This window comes from Mastigoproctus giganteus, chromosome 9 (genome assembly GCF_048544385.1).
Source record: "Mastigoproctus giganteus isolate SK-2022 chromosome 9, ASM4854438v1, whole genome shotgun sequence".
NCBI lineage: Eukaryota > Metazoa > Arthropoda > Arachnida > Uropygi > Thelyphonidae > Mastigoproctus > Mastigoproctus giganteus.
The window spans coordinates 116,124,815-116,143,475 of NC_143583.1; the positions used below are offsets into that span (position 1 = coordinate 116,124,815).

General features: G+C 37.1%; 1 protein-coding gene across 3 annotated transcripts in view; it reads right to left on the reverse strand.

The window, feature by feature from the left end:
• LOC150080668 (fibrillin-2-like) overlaps positions 1–18,661 on the reverse strand; it is a 1,460,049-nt gene that overhangs the window by 170,290 nt on the left and 1,271,098 nt on the right. For all 3 annotated transcript variants that reach the window (XM_090381969.1, XM_090381968.1, XM_090381967.1), the window contains exons 57-58: positions 18,419–18,472; positions 12,301–12,426 (exon numbers count right to left, since the gene is read on the reverse strand). In XM_090381969.1, the coding sequence (XP_090238095.1) occupies positions 12,301–12,426; positions 18,419–18,472 (180 nt within the window). The remainder of the gene's footprint in view (positions 1–12,300; positions 12,427–18,418; positions 18,473–18,661) is intronic.

The window sequence follows — 18,661 nt, forward strand, 5'->3', positions numbered from 1 at the left end:
AGCAAACAAATAAAATATCAAAACACTTATGGTTTTTTGGAACTTGTAATTCACAGCTGGAACTTGTAAAAGTCATCAGAGCCCTCCAAAATATTAAATACAATACAGTTTCACTGAGAAAAATGGATAAAAAACAGGATTAGGGTAAGAGTTTCTTTAATAAACCAGAGACAAGTTAAATAAAACAAGTTAAAATAAAATAAAAGTAGATAAATTACCAAAAGCTTTCAGACTTTAGATTTTCCTTCCTCGGTGAAATTAACTTAAAATCAGTGAAATCAAAAGTGAACTACAGCAGTCCTGGAACCATTTCATGTAGTGGGAAAGGGAAGTATTTACCTGTTTGCATCCACTTAATAGTCTTGCCACAGCTGTGGTTACATTTATGGAGCAAGAGAATTAAAGGGAGTAATTGTTAAACCAATTCAATAAAGCAAAACCCTATTATATTTAACTCCTTTACTTTTCAATTTCAGTATTCATAGGGAGAAAATGCATACATTTTAAAAACTTTCTAAATAATATAAATTATCAGGTGACACAGAAGACTATGGTAAATATAAGATAGTCTGTAATCAAGTCACAAAGGAATTTAGGCAAGCGAAGGCAGATTACGAGAAATCTTTGGCAAAGGATGCAAAGAAAAACAATAAAGACTATTTATGTAAACTCTAGAAGGATAGGGATGAATCAGATTGATCCACTTGCTATCGACAATTTGATTGTTGATGAACCTGCTGAGGTAGCTGACAAACTGAATGAGTTTGTTTGTTTGTGTTGAAGTTTAGTGGCACATGGACTATGGGTCATAATGTGCCAGTTCATAAAGTGTGATGTGTTTCAGAGGTGGTTACTTTGGATTTAAATTGACCTTTTAACTTGATTCGTATTTCATTGGGTTAGTTTGTTACTTATGTTTACTTCCTTAGAGAAGGTGGTATAAATTAATAGCTTTAAGGAAGCTGAAAACATCTGTGAAGTCATCTCTATTATTCAAGAGGTCTGTTAGAATAATGGTGTGATGTGTCCTATAAATATCTTTGAAGGCTTGTTTGCTTTCATTTGCGAATATAGGACAGTCTATTAATATGTGGTGAACTGATTGAATAGTGTCACAAGTCTGGCATCGCAACAAGAAAGAATGCATAATATGAGTATTCCCAATTCTTAGTCTGGTCAGTGCTGTTTCTTCCTTTCTCGACTTCATGTGCTAGAAATCCAGTTTCCAATAATTGGCTTTATTTGGTACAATTTGTTTGCAGTTTGCTGATTCCAAGTTTCTTGCCATTGCAACTGGCAAGTTGTTATTTGGTTTTTAGGAGCATTAGCAACTAAGGCCATATTGCTTCAGGGATATGCGGTGGTCATTCCATGACCTTTCTGCATCCTCTGTATTTGGTGGTCACGGGCTCAAACCCCAGTCTAATCAAGAAGCATGTGCTACGCACTGCTGTTCCTGCCCAACTGGCTATGGAGGTGCCAACTGGCAAGTACGCTGTATCACAGGCTTGTAATCAGACTACAGCACTGATATATCTTCTCCAACCTGTAGTATTGTTTCTTTTGCTAACCTGTCTGCTGCTCCATTTCCAGCAATCCCTGTATATCCTGGGATCCAGTAGAAAAGTGTGTCCTATTCATTTCTGGTGCAGTCAGTTAGTATTTGTCATATGTGCCAAAGGATGGGTTGTTTGGGTGTACCTATATTTTGCATGGCATGTAAGGAACTCAAGGAATCTGTAAATATTACACTTCTCATGCAACATTTATCTTGTACATGAGTTAAGGCTATTTTTATTGCGTATAATTCTGCTGTGTAGGCACTGCACTCTTTCAGTAGCTGTTGCGTTAAAGTAATATCTGGGAATACATCTGCCACTGCCACTAATGTGTCTGTTTTCGAACCATCTGTGTATATTGGAACGTAATCAGGAAATTGAATTCTGTGCTCTGCATGTAACTGTTGGAAGATTGTTGCAGCTATTGCTTTTTTATTCTGTTTCTGAAAGAAGTTGCAGGTATTTTATTCCATTTCTGAAAGAAGTCTGATTCCCAGGGGTCGATTTGCTTGTTGCCGATCCTGGTAGATATTTCTGCAAAGTGATCAAAGAGGGTCTCCCAAGTAGGGTGTCCATGCATAGATTTTATTTTAAATGTATAATCCAATGCCAGTTGTTTTCACCTAAGGGTTAAAGGTGGTTTGTTGGCTTCAGCATAGAGACTATATATGGTAGAGGTACAATAGGTGCCAACAGCTATACACAGTGCATTATGATGAACTGGGTCCAGCCATTTCAGAGTTGTTTTTCATGCTGAATTGTACACTGGGGCTCCATAGTCCAACCTTGATCTAATTAGTGCTTTGTATAGGTTTAGTAAGGAACATCTGTCTGCTCCCCATGCTGTTGATGAAAGGAATTTAAGTATGCTCAGGCATTTTGTACAGCTTTTACGTAGCTCCCAGATGTTCTCCATGAATGTGAGTTGCTTCTCTAAGATTAGTCCAAGAAATTTTGCTTTCAGCTGCGTTGGTATAATCTGACCTTCTAGTTTTAATTCAGGGTCAGTATGGAGATTTCTTTTGTGGCAAAAATGTACACATATTGCCTTTTGTGTTGACAGTCTGAAACCATTATCTAGTGCACACTTACTTATATCGTTGATTGCACATGGTAACTGCCTCTCGATAGTTCACATGTTCTGTGACTGACTAGAGATACTAAAGTCATCAACATAAAGTGCATGTGAAACTGAAGGAGGGAGTTGATTTGTGATTAAATTAATCTTTATGGCAAACAAAGTAGCACTCAAGACTGAACACTTTGGGATGCCTTCTTCGTGTTGGTAGATTTTGGAGAAAGAAGTTTGTATTTTAAATTGGAAAGTTCTGTTCATAAGGAAGTTCTGCATAAACATAGAAAGATTGCCTCTGAGTCCACCGTGGTGCATATCTCTTAGGATCCCATATCTCCAAGTGGTATCGTAAGCTTTTTTCAATGTCAAAAAATATTGTAACCATATGTTGTGATCTGATAAATGCATTTCTGGTGTTGGCTTCTTTCCTAACTAGGAGGTTTAGTGTAGACCTGTAATGTCTGAAAACACGCTGCGTGTTTGTGTAGATGTTATTTTTCTCTAAATACCATATCAATCTCATATTTATCATTTTTTTCTAGCAATTTCCCTAAACAACTGGTAAACGCTATTAGTCAATAGTTGCATGGATTTGTTAGGTCTTTGTCAGGTTTAGGGAAAGCTAGCACTATTGCATGGCACCATGTGTTTGGAAATACATTTTCTTGGAATATTCTGTTATACAGTTTCAATAAATTTTCAAATTAACTCTTCTCAAGGTGCTTGATCATGTCATAATGTATGTTGCCTGGGCCCACTGCACTTGGCCTGGCTGTGGACAAAACTTCGTGCAGTTCATTTATTGTGAATGGTTGATTGTAGGGATCATTACCCTTTTGATTTAAATTTAATCTTATGCTTTTCTTCTTTTTCTTTTTGGATCAGAAATTCTGGATGGTATGAAGCTTTTGCTGGTACTTTTGCAAAGGTCTCACCTAATGTATTTGCAATAACAGTAGGTTCAGTCAAACTAATTCCATCGCAGAACAGTACTGGTGATGGCTTATGTCTATATTTACCTGTCATTTTTCTTATTCTATTCCAGACTATATGTGCATTTGTTGTTTTGTTTATTGTAAATGTGAATTTGATCCATGTTAGGATCAAACCAATGCCAGAGCTTGCACTTGGACATCACGCGACACAGCAGCAACCCCAAAGGTAGAATGCGCTGGTCCCACAGGAACTAGTAGTTGTTGGTGACTCTATTGTCAGAGAAACGGGGAACATGCTTTATAAAAAGGATAGGTGGAACAGGACCAGGGTATGTCTGCCAGGGGCAAAAGTTGATGATGTTGTAGAGCGGATATCATCTTTTAAGGGCACAAAAGGTGATACAGTTGTACACGTTTGCACTAATGATATTAAGAGTAGGAGACTGGCAGAATTACTTAACAAGCAGGTTACTGTTGAAAAAAAGCCGTGAATTAGGGTTGAATTTGAAAGTGTCTGCAATTCTGCCCAGACATGATAGGAGGGAGTATATGATGAGAGCCTTGTTGATCAATTCGGCCCTGGAAAGATTGTGCAAGGCTCAATGGGTAGAATTTTTTTCAGACTGGTCTGTACTTGTTAACAGAAGGGACTGCTTCTACAGGGATGGGATACACTTAAATAGAAAGGGTGCAAGAATATTTGCTGATGCTATCGAGGCAGTGTTAGGTGGGTCGGAAAACTGCCATCTTGGGGGGGATACAGGGACTAATAGATTAACAGTGGCCACGGGCAGAGGTGAAAGTGATTCTTACACTGCTTCTATTGGAATGAGCAGAAGCCTGGAAAACAAGATGCAGGATATTTCAGAGACTGCTGGGAGTCATTGCAGTACAAGTAAACACATGGGTTGTGTTAGGGTAGCTAAGAAAAAGAACAGGTGCATGTATACTTGCGTGTACACCAATGCTAGGAGTTTTGTAAATAAATTTGATGAATTTGAGGTATTGCTCAAAGCATCAAAGGCGTATATTGTTGGGATATCAGAGACGTGGTGCCACACAGATATAAGGAATGCAGAACTGGAATTTGGGGAGTACAACGACTACAGAAAGGATAGACAGGATAGGAAGGGAGGAGGGGTTATGCTATTAGTTAAGAAACATATAAAATCCAAGGAAGTGAAGCCAGTCGACATCGCTGGACGGTGCAGTGTCGAGTCAGTTTGGTGTGACGTAAGCATTGGGAGATCAAAATTGAGAGTAGGAGTGTGCTATAGGCCTAATGACTCTGATGAGTATAATAAGAAACTGTACAGGGAAATAGAGTGGGCCAGTAAATCAGAGTGTCTTATAATGGGGGATTTTAATTTCCCAGACATTGAATGGAATTTGTGGGTTGGTCACTCACACACTAGCAAGGCTTTTATGGATTTATTGGATGATTGTTTTCTACATCAGCATGTTCTGGAGGCAACTAGAGGGAGTAATACTCTTGATTTGATTATTAGTAGTGATTCGTCATGCATTAAGAATCTGCAGATAGAGGATCCACTAGGTGGCAGTGATCACAGTGTGCCGAAGTGGGATTTAATCAAAGAGGTAACTATCATCAGGGGTAAAGGGAAGGGTTACTGCTTTCGTAAAGGCGACTATGATGGTCTGAGACAGTATTTAAATTCTATACAGTGGGACCAACTGATGATGTTACCAACAGCAAATTCAAAATGGGAAGCATTCAAAGAACTTATCTTGGAAGCTACTAGGCTTTACATACCAACTAAGAAATATTGTTCAAGGTTTAGGCCTAAATGGATGTCAGATGAACTAATGAGACATATGGCAGAGAAGAAAAATGCTTGGGATACATATAAATTAACATGTGACACAGAAGCCTATGATAGATATAAGTTGATCTGCAACCAAGTTACAAAGGAAGTTAGGCAGGCAAAGGCAGATTACGAGAAATCTTTGGCAAGGGATGCAAATAAAAACAGCAAAGAGTTCTTTACTTATGTAAACTCTAGAAGGAAGGGGATGAATCAGATTGATCCACTTGATATCGATGGTTCAACTATTGATGATCCTGCTCAGTCAGCTAACAAACTAATTGAATATTCTGCATCAACATTCACACATGAGGAGTTATTCAGCAAGGGGAATGCCAGAGGTGTATTCAACTCTTGCAGTAAGCTAGATAATCTTGTAATAACTGAGAGTAAAGTGGAGGAGAAATTGTTGAAGATAAACACAAGAAGGGTGCATGGGATCTATCCAGTTATATTAAAGGAGGCAGCAAAGGAAGTAAGCAAACCTTTAGCCATAATTATGAGAGCTTCCTTGGACTCAGGGGAAGTACCCCTAGTAATTATGGACCTGTGAGTTTAACTTCTGTTCCAGGAAAATTAATGGAGTCACTGGTTAAAGAAGCACTGCAGGATAATGTAGACAAGACTTCAGTTATATTTCGGACACAGCATGGTTTTGTTAAGGGGAAGTCTTGCCTGACAAATTTGATTGGATACTATGATGCAGTCACAAAAGAACTGGATGCAGGGAATAACTTTGATATTATATACTTAGATCTTAGAAAGGCTTTTGATACTGTTGCACATGGAAGACTGCTGCACAAATTGGAGTAGTGTGGCACTGGAGGCAAATTGCTGCTGTGGATAAAGGAGTGGTTGAGGGGGGGAAGACAGAGAGTGGTAATCAATGGATACTGCTCATCGTGGACTAATGTTATTAGTGGAATCCCTCAGGGTTCAGTGTTGGGTCCATTGTTGTTTTCTGTATTTATAAATAATATTGATGATGGTATATCAAGCTTAATGTCCAAGTTTGCAGACAATATAAAAGTTGCCAATGTTGTTAAGGACACTACTGATGCTATGCTGCTGCAACAGGACTGGAAAGGTTGAGCAGATGGGCTGAGAGGTGGCAAATGAAGTTTAACACTGACAAATGTAAAGTACTACATATGGGAAACAGCAACCCCAGAGCAACGTCTCAACTCTGTGGTACTACACTGACAGTGGTAGAGAATGAAAAGGACCTGGGGGTAATTGCGCAGGGAGATATCAAGTTCTCTGAGCAATGCAGACCTGCTGCAAGAGTAGCTCATGGTGTCTTATCAATGATATACAGGAATTTTTCTAGCAGGGATAAGGAGGTGATTATTCCCTTGTATAAGGGAATGGTCAGGCCACACCTTGGGTACTGTGTACAGGTCTGGAGGCCTCATTTCAAGAAATATGTAGAGCTGCTGGAACGAGTACAGAGAAGGGCAACAAGGTTAGTGAATGGAACAAAGGGTTGCTCTTACGAAGAAAGGCTTAAGTTTTGCAAATTACAGTGTCTGGAGACTAGGCACTGGCGAGGTGATCTGATAGAGGTGTATAAAGTCTTGAATGATTTGAGCATGCTCAATGCCGATAGGATTCTTCCTCTTGCTCAGAATAATCACCTGAGAGGGCATAAATTCAGATTGAAGAAAGACAGATATAGAAAGATGTGCGGAAATTTGCCTTTAACCAGCGGGTAGTTGGTTGGTGGAACAGACTTCCATCCCTTGTTGTGGAAGTTGATAGCCTAAATAAATTTAAGGCTCAGCTGGACAGATATTTCGAGTGAACAGAGGGGTGAAGTGGAAGTTTTTTTTTTTTTTTTGGCTGATGCTGCATAAGCTTACTTTCTTGCAAAATATGCCTCTACTAATGCTAATGCTAATGTTGCTCTTTGAATCTGCTTCCCATTGAATCGCGCTATAGCTCGCATTCTTTTGTACTGAATTAGATTGTCCGTGGTGGGGTATTTTCAAAATCAGTTCATGCCCTATTTTGCTGCTTTCTTGTTTCAGTGCAATCACTGTTCCACCATGTTTTTGGACGGTTTGGGAAACATGATGAAGTCTTTGGGGCTGCTAGCTTGCCTGAATTTTGTATTCTTTCTGTGACGTGCTAGGGTAACATCTACTGTTTCCTGCTCAAGAATGATGAAAACTGCTTTCCTCCTAAATGCTTCCCAATTAGCTTTTTCTATCTTCCAATGGGGAGTCCTGCTGATATGATATGGATATTCACTTACTAGTGTGGAAATTACTGGATAATGATAACTACCAAGAGGATCCTCGAATACTTCCCAATTAAATGTTGTTAAAGTGTAGGAGTACATATGGTAAGATCTATAGCTGTGGTTGTCCAAGTTGGAAAGTGGAAGTGTGGTTACCCCTGTTAAGAAGTAGGAAGTTGTGATTATCTAGTGTTCAATGATGCGTCCTATTCTGTTGTAATCTGAGCATCTCTACAAGGGTTATGTCCATTCTTATCTCCTATCAGACAGATTGGGGGATAGTTGTTGTATCAAAGTCTTCATAAGAGACATCTTCTCCTATAATGAACATATGGTTAATAGGGACTCTGCAATTGTACGAACTGCTATTGCCTCTATTCGGCTATTCATATGCACCTGTTGTGTTGGTATTCTGTCTTTACTAATATAGCAACTCCTCCATGTGTTATATCTTGAGTTATTCGGTCTCTTCTGTACATTGAATACTTCCTGATATTCAGGGTATCTTGTTGTTTAAGGTACGTTTCCTGGAGACAGATACAGATTGGTGCGTACTGGGTGATCAGATACTGGACGTCATCAAAATTAATCAATAATCCTCGACAGTTTCACTGAACAATTTTATCCATTATTTATATTTGCTCAGCCCCTCAAGCTATTTTAGTTGGGTGGTTGTCTTTTGTTTTTCTGTCCTTACTTTATCTCTTTTGGGAAATACCAGTTTTCCAGTATCCATATCTTCTCCTTTCTTCAACATGGATTTCCAACACTTCATCATCTAACTTTCCCATTTTCTCAAATCCCATAAATTCCGAGGTAGGTTCATGATTATGTCATCTTTCATTACTCTTACTCTGTTGAAAGAGTCTGAGGGGATTGAGATCAGTGTGATTACCGTTTTCTCATGTTTATCTTGTTGTTTTGCTTGGAGTAAGTGTTTGACTTGTGGAGAAAAAGATTTATTTGGAAGAAGTGAGATTTCAGTTTGATATTCCACTGATTTAAATTTAGTCACTACTTATGTGTATATTGATCTACTGGCTATAGTTGGCTGGACCATTTTTCTTGCTTCTTGGTATGTAATACTGTGGTCTGTTTTGTATTTCTTTTTCTTTTTTTCCATCTTTCACATGTTCTGGAGTAAGCAGGATGTTCTCCTTCACAATCTGGACACTTTGGGGTTGGAACTGGGCTGTCATCAATGTGATGTTCTTTGCATCCACATTTAACACATGTCAGTTTATTTCTACATGCAGTCTGTGAGTGTCCATATTTTTAACATTGGAAACAGCGCAGGGGATTGGGGATATATGCCTTTACTTGGCAGTTCAAATATCCTGTTTTTACAGTAGGTGGGATTTGGTGTGTTAAATGTCAGAATTAAGGTTTTGGTAGGTATTGTATTTCTATCTCTCTAAATTTAAATTCATCTTACATTTGTCACTCCTGAATTTGGAGTTCATTGGTGATTTCCTCTTCCGTAACGTGTAAGAGATCTCACTCGGAAATTACTCCCCGTGAAGAGTTTAAGGGAGTGACTACTACTGGTATATCTCCACAATGTTAAATACATTCAGTAACTTTTCTGAATGTCTGGTACTGGACGCTTCAACTAACAAATTCCCAGATGGGAGTTGCGTGATCAATTTTGGTGTTCCATTTTGGCTAGTCCTTTTTGGATAAAAAATGGGGATTTTTCCTTCCTAATGTCTCTTCTCCAGTGGAGTGAATGATTAGGAATAAGGGTGTTGGTGCTGGTTTTGAACTGTCTGTCCTTTGCCCTTTGGCATTATTTTCAGGATCTTCAGCAGTTCAATTTAGTGGGATCTTCAGCAGTTCAATTTAGTGGGATCTTCTCTGAAGTCCCTTGGGGAGTAGTGGCTTTACTACTCATGATTTGGTCTTTTTAGCACTGGGAGTGTAACTTCAAACTCCCAGGTTTCTGGTCCTGCCATGAGGAGGCAAGAGTGGTGCCATCAAGTGACCAAGCAACTGCTATAAATTAGTAGGTTTGGTAGTTAGTTTGAGAATAAAAGAAAGCCGACTTTCCTTTCTAATAGTTTGTTAGGTCCTTTTAGCAAAACCTACTTATTAAGTACAGAAAATAAAGATCGCTATAAATGTAATAAACTAAATATAATGGAGAAGCGCACTATAGTATCACTTTAAATCATTTGATCACTTGAAAATGCTTGGCACTTGGGGCCACAAACTGAATGGGTATTTTGCATCTACATTCACACATGAGGAAGTCTATAGGGAAGTGGAGGCCAGAAGCTTATCAAACTCTAACAGGGAGCTAAATGATTTTGTAATAACTGAGAACAAAGCAGAGCAGAAACTGTTGAAGATAAACATAAGGAAGGCACCTGGGGGTGGATGGGATCTATCCAGTTATATTAAAGGAGGCAGCAAAGGAAGTAAGCAAACCCTTAACCATAATTATGAGAGCTTCCTTGCACTCAGGGGAGGTACCCATGGACTGGATATGTGCAAATGTGACCCCAGTTCACAAAGGGGGATCAAAGGGTGACACTTGACCTGTTAGTTTAACTTTTGTTCCAGGGAAAATAATGGATTCACTGGTTAAAGAAGCACTGCAGGATCATCTAGACAAGACTGCAGTTATAGTTCAGACACAGCATGGATTTGTTAAGGGGAAGTCTTGTCTGACAAATTTGACTGGATTTGATTTGGTCAACAAGTATTGTCTGCTTCAGGAAGGAAAATTGTTTTTCAAAATTAACATTTAACTTTAATTGATTTTTTAATTAATTTTTTTAAAATTGTTTTTTAAATTTTAATTAATTCTTGAATTGTGTTCAATTGATTTTTTACTGTAATCAATTTGTGTTAATCTTTTATTCATTTTAATCTCTGGTGAGTATCATATGGAAGTGTTGTACATATCATATTGAGGTAAATTTCTCTTATTCTTCTACAAGTGTTTATCAGTGATATTGATGAAGGTATATCAGGGTTAATGTCTAAGTTTGCAAACGATACGAAGGTTGGCAGGGTTGTTAACGATAGTATACTACTGCAACAAGATCTAGAAAAGTTGAACATCCGGGCTGAGAGATGGCAACTGAAGTTTAACATTGACAAATGTAAAGTACTGCATATGGGTAGCAGTAACCCCAGAGTAACATACCGACTGTGTGATACTACACTCAGGTTAGTAGAGAATGAAAACAATCTGGGGATAATTGTGCAGTCAGACATGAAGTTTTCTGAGCAATGAGGCAAGCTGCCAGAATAGCTTATGGAGTCTTATCATCAATGACATACAGGGATTTTGCTAGCAGGGATAAGAAGGTGATTATCCCTTTGTATAAAGCAATGGTCAGGCCACACAGGTCTGGAGGCATAATTTTAGAAAAGATATGGTGCTACTGGAATGAGTACTGAGAAGGGCAACGAGACTTGATAAGGTGCACAAAATCTTGCTTTTATCAAGAAAGGCTTAAATTCCACAAATTGCAGCATCTGGAGACTAGGCACCTGTAAAGCGATCAAATTGAGGTGTATAAATCCTTGAGTGGTTTGAGCAAGCTCAATGCTGATGGGATTCTTCCTCTTGCTCAGATTACTCACCTGAGAGGACATAAATTCAAATTGAGGAAAGACAATTGTAGAATAGATGTGCAGAAATTTGCCTTTAGCCAGCGGGTGGTTGATAGTTGGAACAAACTTCTATCTGTCGTAATGGAGGTCGAAAACTGAAATAAGTTCAAAGCAGAACTAGACAAGCATTTGGAGTGAGCTGATGGGTGAAATTAGAGAGGTTTTTTTTTTTTTGGTTGATGCTACATAAACTTACTTTCTTGCATTATATGCCTCTACTAATGGTAATGCTAAAAGTCCTCCTATTTAAAGTATTTACTTCAAGGAAAGATATGAATTTATATTCTTCTATTAGCTATTATATATTTGCATCCACATCCTTTGTACATACAGATAATATAAACAATAAGATATGCACAATAATAGCAGAACAGAAGGATAAAGAAATAAGGGTATCACTAAATTTGTTACTGAGAAAACTGAGAACATGTCCTCCAAAATTTTGGTTACTTGAATACCAAATATCAGAGAATTTATTGTATTATGACATTAGATAAATAAATAATACAGTGTCACTAATCTGAGTGAAAGCTAGTGCCGAAATTATGCATTTAAAACATATTAAATGGGTGTGGATTCATTTTTAGACGGTAATACTGTAATTAATTGTTTTGTGTGTGTGTGTGTGTGTGTGTGTGTGTGTGTGTGTGTGTGTGTGTGTGTGTGTGTGTGTGTGTGTGAGAGAGAGAACATTTAGTTTTATATACCTAAGGTTAAGCATGTTAAATGCAGAGGAATATAGAATAATGTGTAGACACATCACTAGTGTTTAGAAGGTGTGAAAACAAAGAACTTTTGGGCAGCCATATTGTAAACGTATTTTCCCAATTGTAAATATTAATGTCTAAAGATTTATAATTAAATATTAAATCTTGTTATGTATGAATATTTTTTATTTGTTTAATTTTTTGTAATTTTAATAAAATTACAAATGAAATTTTATTAAAATTTTAATAAAATTACAAATTTTAGAAAAAAGATTTAAGAGAATCAAATGACTGAACAGTTAATGTAAATATTAATAATACATCCTCACCAAGGCATCTGGTTCCAGAGTGGTCTGGCTTGTAGCCTCTGTTGCAAACACAGCGGTATAATCCTAATGTATTGATGCATCGTCCATTCTTACATAGGTGAGGCATGATAATACATTCATCAACATCTAAATAAGAAAAAGTACATTTGAGATGAAGCCATGCATCTCAAATTTGGATAAGTCTATATGTTAAATAAATACAAAATTGAAAATAACTCTAAACGATGTCTATTTAACATTAGGTTTGAAATTTATACACTAGGTGTTTATTGATATGCATACTGTTTTAATTTATGAAACCTTATATTAACAGAAATATAACAAGTTCATTAATGTATGCAGTGTATTACATTTCAGACATGCTAGCAAATAGTAATAATTCATAATTTTTAACAAAAAAATAAGAAAAAATTACAACTTTTATGCAAGGTTTGGTTTGGTTTTTTTTTTAGGAGCATTAGCAACTAAGGCCATATTGCTCTGGGATATGCGGTGGTCATTCCCTGATCTTTCTGCATCCTCCATATTTGGTGGTGACGGGCTCGAACCCCGGTCTAATCAAGAAGCGTGTGCTACTCACTGCTGCTGCTCCTTCCCACCTGGCTATGGAGGCGCTGCCTTTATGCAAGAACTGACAGCATTTTGTTTATGTGCATCTGTCATATTGCCAATTCATTCCTCCAATCAGTACACAGCGTGTGCTGATTGGAGGAATGAATGAATGCAACAAAAAATATTGAGTGCTTCAGCTATAATAAATAGTAAATGAATAGCCTGTGCATGAATGAAAAAAAGGAAATATGGGAAGGCCAACAATTAATTCTAAAAGATCCAGATATAAAATTTCATTAAAATCAATCAAATGAGATTTAAGTAATTACATGTGAATGGCTAGACAAAGAAATGATAATGTCCAGATTTATAATGGTTCACTTTTAGTGAAATTTAGGATGGCATGACAAACTTTTCTAAAAATGCAAAACATAAAATTTTATAGATTTGATAATAGAGAGCTATTAAGTGCTCGATAATTCCTATACTCTATTATATTATGAATCAACAGGGATAACCTTTATTTTAGATATAGGAAGCTTCTTTTCCAACCAACTCTCCTAGTCCAACTCGCTAATAATTCTTGGGGAAGGCGATATCAATTTTGCAAAACATGTGGGACATCTTCCCCACTGTCAGAACCATAGTGTTCAGACCATACGGTCTCAACAATGAGCGCTCAAGACTTCTGTCTTCAAACTCCATACCTCTGGCAGCAAGGAAACCAATACATGGATTGACATAAAATTAGATTTTTGAAGGTCTAAACTGCTTAATAAATATGGACCGATTATTTCTTTTGGTCCTGTAGCTTGATTTTAGAGTTAAATTTAGGGGGTCTAAAAAAGTTTAATGGATATGGGGGGGGATTATTCTCTACATTCCTTAAGTCGGACTAGAACTTTTCATGGCATCATGTTCACAGGAATAGAGCAACTCACAATTAATCCGAAACTTTTGTCTTACGTTGTAGTGTTTGTTCTTCACGCATGTGTATAATGACCAATCGTCGGACAATAGGAATGGTCTACGGATATTGATTGAAGTTTCATGTAGTTTCATCTCTAAGGTTTCCGCAATAAGTAGTTTGTGGTAGTTGTGTTGAACTACCACACAATCCGTAGACTATTCCTATTGTGCGACGATTGGTCATTTATACGCATCCTCCATAGCCAGGTGGGAAGGAGCAGCAGTGCGTAGCACACGCTTCTTGATTAGACCGGGGTTTGAGCCCATCACCACCAAATATGGAGAATGACCACCGCATACCCAGTAGTGAATTAAGATCGGTTGAGGCCCCAGACACAGAAGAAAATATTGGGCCCGTTAAAAAAAAGAGAGAGAGGGGGAAAATAAAAATACATGTTAACCATTTTTTTAAATAAATAAAAAATATTATGTACTATTAATGTTTTATTTCCAATAAAATTTGAGTATAATATATATTTAATATAATTAATAATAGCATAATAATAATCACAAAGTTTTGAACTAATAGTTGAACATATTAGTTCAACTAATTTGTTGGTGTTTTGCGTGGGCCCTTCAGAAGTCGGGACCCAGGGCACGCGCCCGGTGTGCCTGCCATTAAATCCACCTCTGCGCATACCCCCAGAGCAATATGGCCTTAGTTGCTCCTAAAAAAAAAAAAAAACCAAAATAACAAAAAATAACTTATATGCATGCATGAAGAATAAACATTACAACATAAGACAAAAGTTTCGGATTAATTGTGAGTTGCTCATTAAACTTTTTTAGACCCCTAAATTTAACTCTAAAGTCAAGCTACAGGACCAAAAGAAATAATCGGTCCATATTTATTAAGCAGTTTAGACCTTCAAAAATTGAATAGGCATTTTGCATCTACATTCACACATGAGGAATTCTTAAGGAAAAGGGAATAGCAGAAGTTTATCAATCTCTAACGATGAGCTAAATGACTTTCTGATAATTGAAAGGAAAGTGAAGGATAAATCGTTGAAGATGGACATAAAAAAGGCATCCAAGGTGAATGATGAAATCTACCCAATTATATTAAGGGAGGCAGCATAAGATGTAAGCAAACAATCAGCCATAATTATGAGAGCATCCTTGGGCATCATTCATGAGAGGTTCCATGGACTGGAGATGTGTGCATGCATGCTCAATTCATAAGGGGGGATCAAAAGGCGATGTGAGTAATTACAGGCCTGTTAGCTTAAAGTCTGTTTCAAGGAATCACTGGTTAAAGAAGTAATGAAGAACCATCTGGACAGGCTTCATGCTTGTCCAGATGGTTCTGGACAGGCATGCATGGCTGGATTTGTTAAAGGGCTGCCTTGTCTAACCAATCTAATAGGTTACTATGCAGTGACCAAGAAACTGGATGCAAAAAAATAATTTTTACATCATATACTTGGATTGAAAATGGCCAGAAGAACATTGTACAACCGTCATAGTACCAATACAAAAAACAATCTGCACCAACCAAATGCAAAGACTACAGAACCATCAGCCTCATATCACAAGCATCAAAAATTCTCTTAAAAATCATAAAAATACGAATAGAATCCTACATCAAACACTTTTTGGAGGATACACAATGTGGGTTCAGAAAGAACTTATCTACAAAACAAGCAATAGGAACTTTAAGATTCTTAGGTGAAAGAATGATAAAAACAATGGCAGGAATCTGTATGTGTGCTTTATTGACTATGCAAAAGCATTTGACATGGTAATTTGGAATGAGCTTTTCCTCTACTAGAAAACATTGAATGTCCGCAAAGATTAATTAGGCTAATATTTGATTTGTATAAAAGACAAAAGGCCATCATCAGGTTAAATGGAGAATTTACAGAAACAGCAAAAATAGGGAGAGGAGTGAGGCAAGGATGCCTGCTTTCCCCAGGTTTATTTAATATATATTTATCATCGAGCTTATTTATCGTCAAGACATTATTTAATATATTTGCATAATTAATAGTGAAAGAAGCATTTGATGGTAAAAAGTTAGGTATAAAGATAGGCGGAAGAACACTTAGCATAATCAAGTTTGCAGATGATCAGGTAATACTTGCAGGTAGCCCAAGAATGTTATCCAATATGCTAAAACAGTTAACTAAGAAAGTGAAGAAATATAGAATGAAGATTAACACTAATAAAACAAAGATTATGATGATAAGTAAAAAGCCAAAACAATTTCACATTGAAACTGATAGGGAAAAATAGAACAGGTAACAAAATTAAAATATCTAGGACACAAGATTCATCTTGCCACAGTGAAATCGGTTCAAGAATTGTGATGGCAAAACAAGCATTTAGAGGTAAAATCTTTTTACTAAGCCAAAGAAATATGTCACTAGACCTAAGAAAAAGACTTATGAAAAATAAACATTTAGTCAATTGCTTTGTATTCAGCAGAGACATGGACATGCTTAAGTTCTGCAAATTGCAGTGGCTGGAGACTAGGCACCTGTGAGGTGATCTGATTGAGATGTATAAGGCCTTGAATGGGTTGAGCACGCTGAATTCTGATGGGATCCTTCCACTTGTTCAGATTACAAACCTAAGGGGACATAAATTCAAATTAAGAAAAGACAGAGGTAGAACAGATGTGTGGAAATTTGCCTTTAGCTAGCAAGTGGTTATTGCACAAATTGCAGCAGAATGGTATTAAGGGTAAGTTGCTACAATGGATAAAAGGATGGTTAAGTGGGAGAAGACAGAGGGTGGTAATCAATGGGTGCTGCTCTTCGTGGACTAATGTTATTAGTGGTGTTCCCCAGGTTCGGTGTTGGGCCCATTGTTGTTTTGTATATTTATCAATGTTACTGATGAAGGTACATAAAGCTTAATGTCAAAGTTTTCAGATGACACAAAGTTTGTGAGGGTTGTTAATGACAGTTTGCTGCTGCAACAGGATCTGGAAAAGTTGGGGAGATGGGCTGAGAAATAGCAACTGAAGTTTAACATTGACAAATGCAAAGTCAGCATATGGGAAGCAGTAACCCCAGTGAAATGTACCAACTGGTTGATGTCACACTCAGGGTAGTGGAAAATGAAAGAGACCTGGGGTAATTGTGCAGTCAAGACATGGAGTTTTCTGAGCAGAGAAGACAAGCTGCAAGAGTAGGTCATGGGGTCTTGTGAATGATATACAGGAATTTTGCTAGCAGGGATAAGGAGGTGATTATCCCCTTGTATAAGGCAATAGTCAGGCCACACCTTGAGTACTGTGTACAGGTCTGGAAGCCTCATTTTAGGAAGGATGTAGAGTTATTAGAACCAGTACAGAAAATCACAACAAGACTGGTGAGGGGAAAAAAGGGGTGCTCTTATGAAGAAAGGCTTGATTTCTGCAAATTGCAGCATCTGAGACTAGGCACCTGTGCAAGGCGATCTGATTGAGGTTAATATAAGGCCTTGAATGGATTGGGCAGGTTCAATGCTGATGGGATTCTTCCTCTTGCTCAGATTACAAACCTGAGGGGCATAAACTGAAATTGAGGAAAGACAGTTGTCAAATAGATGTGCAGAAATTCACCTTCAGCCAGCAGGTAGTTGATTGCTGGAACAAACTTCTATCTGCTGTTGTGGAAGTTGATAGCTTAAATAAATTCAAGGCAGAACTAGACAAACATTTGGAACAAATGGATGGGTGAAATGGGACGTTTTTTTTTTTTTTTTTGGCTGATGCTGTATAAGCTTGTTTCTTGCATCATATGCCTCTACTAATACTAATTAACAAAGAGAGAGAGCGAGAGAGAGAAAATAAAATAAAATTAAAAGAAAACAGTATACTCACACTATTTCCATTTCCACAAGGCAACTATTCGATTCTACTTTGAAATTAGCTGATTAATAGATTAACTGCCTCTGACAGGAGAAAACTTATTTGTTGATAATAGTCATTGATAAAATATCTTATTTTTAATAATTAAGCATGTGCATTACCAAAGCATGAACCAGAATCACATTCCAGTGCACTCCAATCCATCTAAACCCTGATGTGTAGCTTTCAAAATGAGTATAATCAGACAAGGCAAGTAGTTATATCATGATCTGAGTATACATATACATGGGACTAAATGAGTTAAGTAATCCAGGATTTTTTCATTATTTTTCCAAACATCATTGAAATGGGACACGTGCACACACACACACGCACACTGTGTAATGTATATCTCAAGGATATATACATATTGAAAATACACACATATTGCAAACTTCATAATATTTCAACAGCAGTGGCATGCACCTACTATTTTTTTTTAAAGAATAAGGTTATCAGTTCATGCAGGCAAGACTCAACTGTAGCATTCTGAATTATGGTGCTGCTGGTATCCTAACAATGGAGGAAGTTAAGACATAACATGTTCCACATTTCTCAATTAAACAATTTAGCAAATGGTCAATCATTAATTTTTCTAATTGAAAAACATATATTGTTGTTTATGTACAGGTTACTCTTTGCAATTATATTTAAATTATGTGTTATATTATGTATATTTGAATTATGTAATTATGTTTGGAAGGCCTATACAGAATTTAAATATTTGTTATAGGCACTTCATAAAGGTTCACTCACCTTTTCCGTTTATGGTAAAGCCACTGCCATGGGGACACAGATTGTTGTACTCTCCTATTGGAAGAGGGGAAAGAGAAGAAATGTATTAAAATTAAATGAAGAATTTATAATTTTAAAACCTAAGATATGTTAAAAATAAAATATACTTCTGTGTGAGTGCATGTGTAGAAATGATTTGTAATAGAAAAGCACATATATGAAGTGCTCTTTAGGGATCTTCTTCAGCAAGATTGATTAAAATAA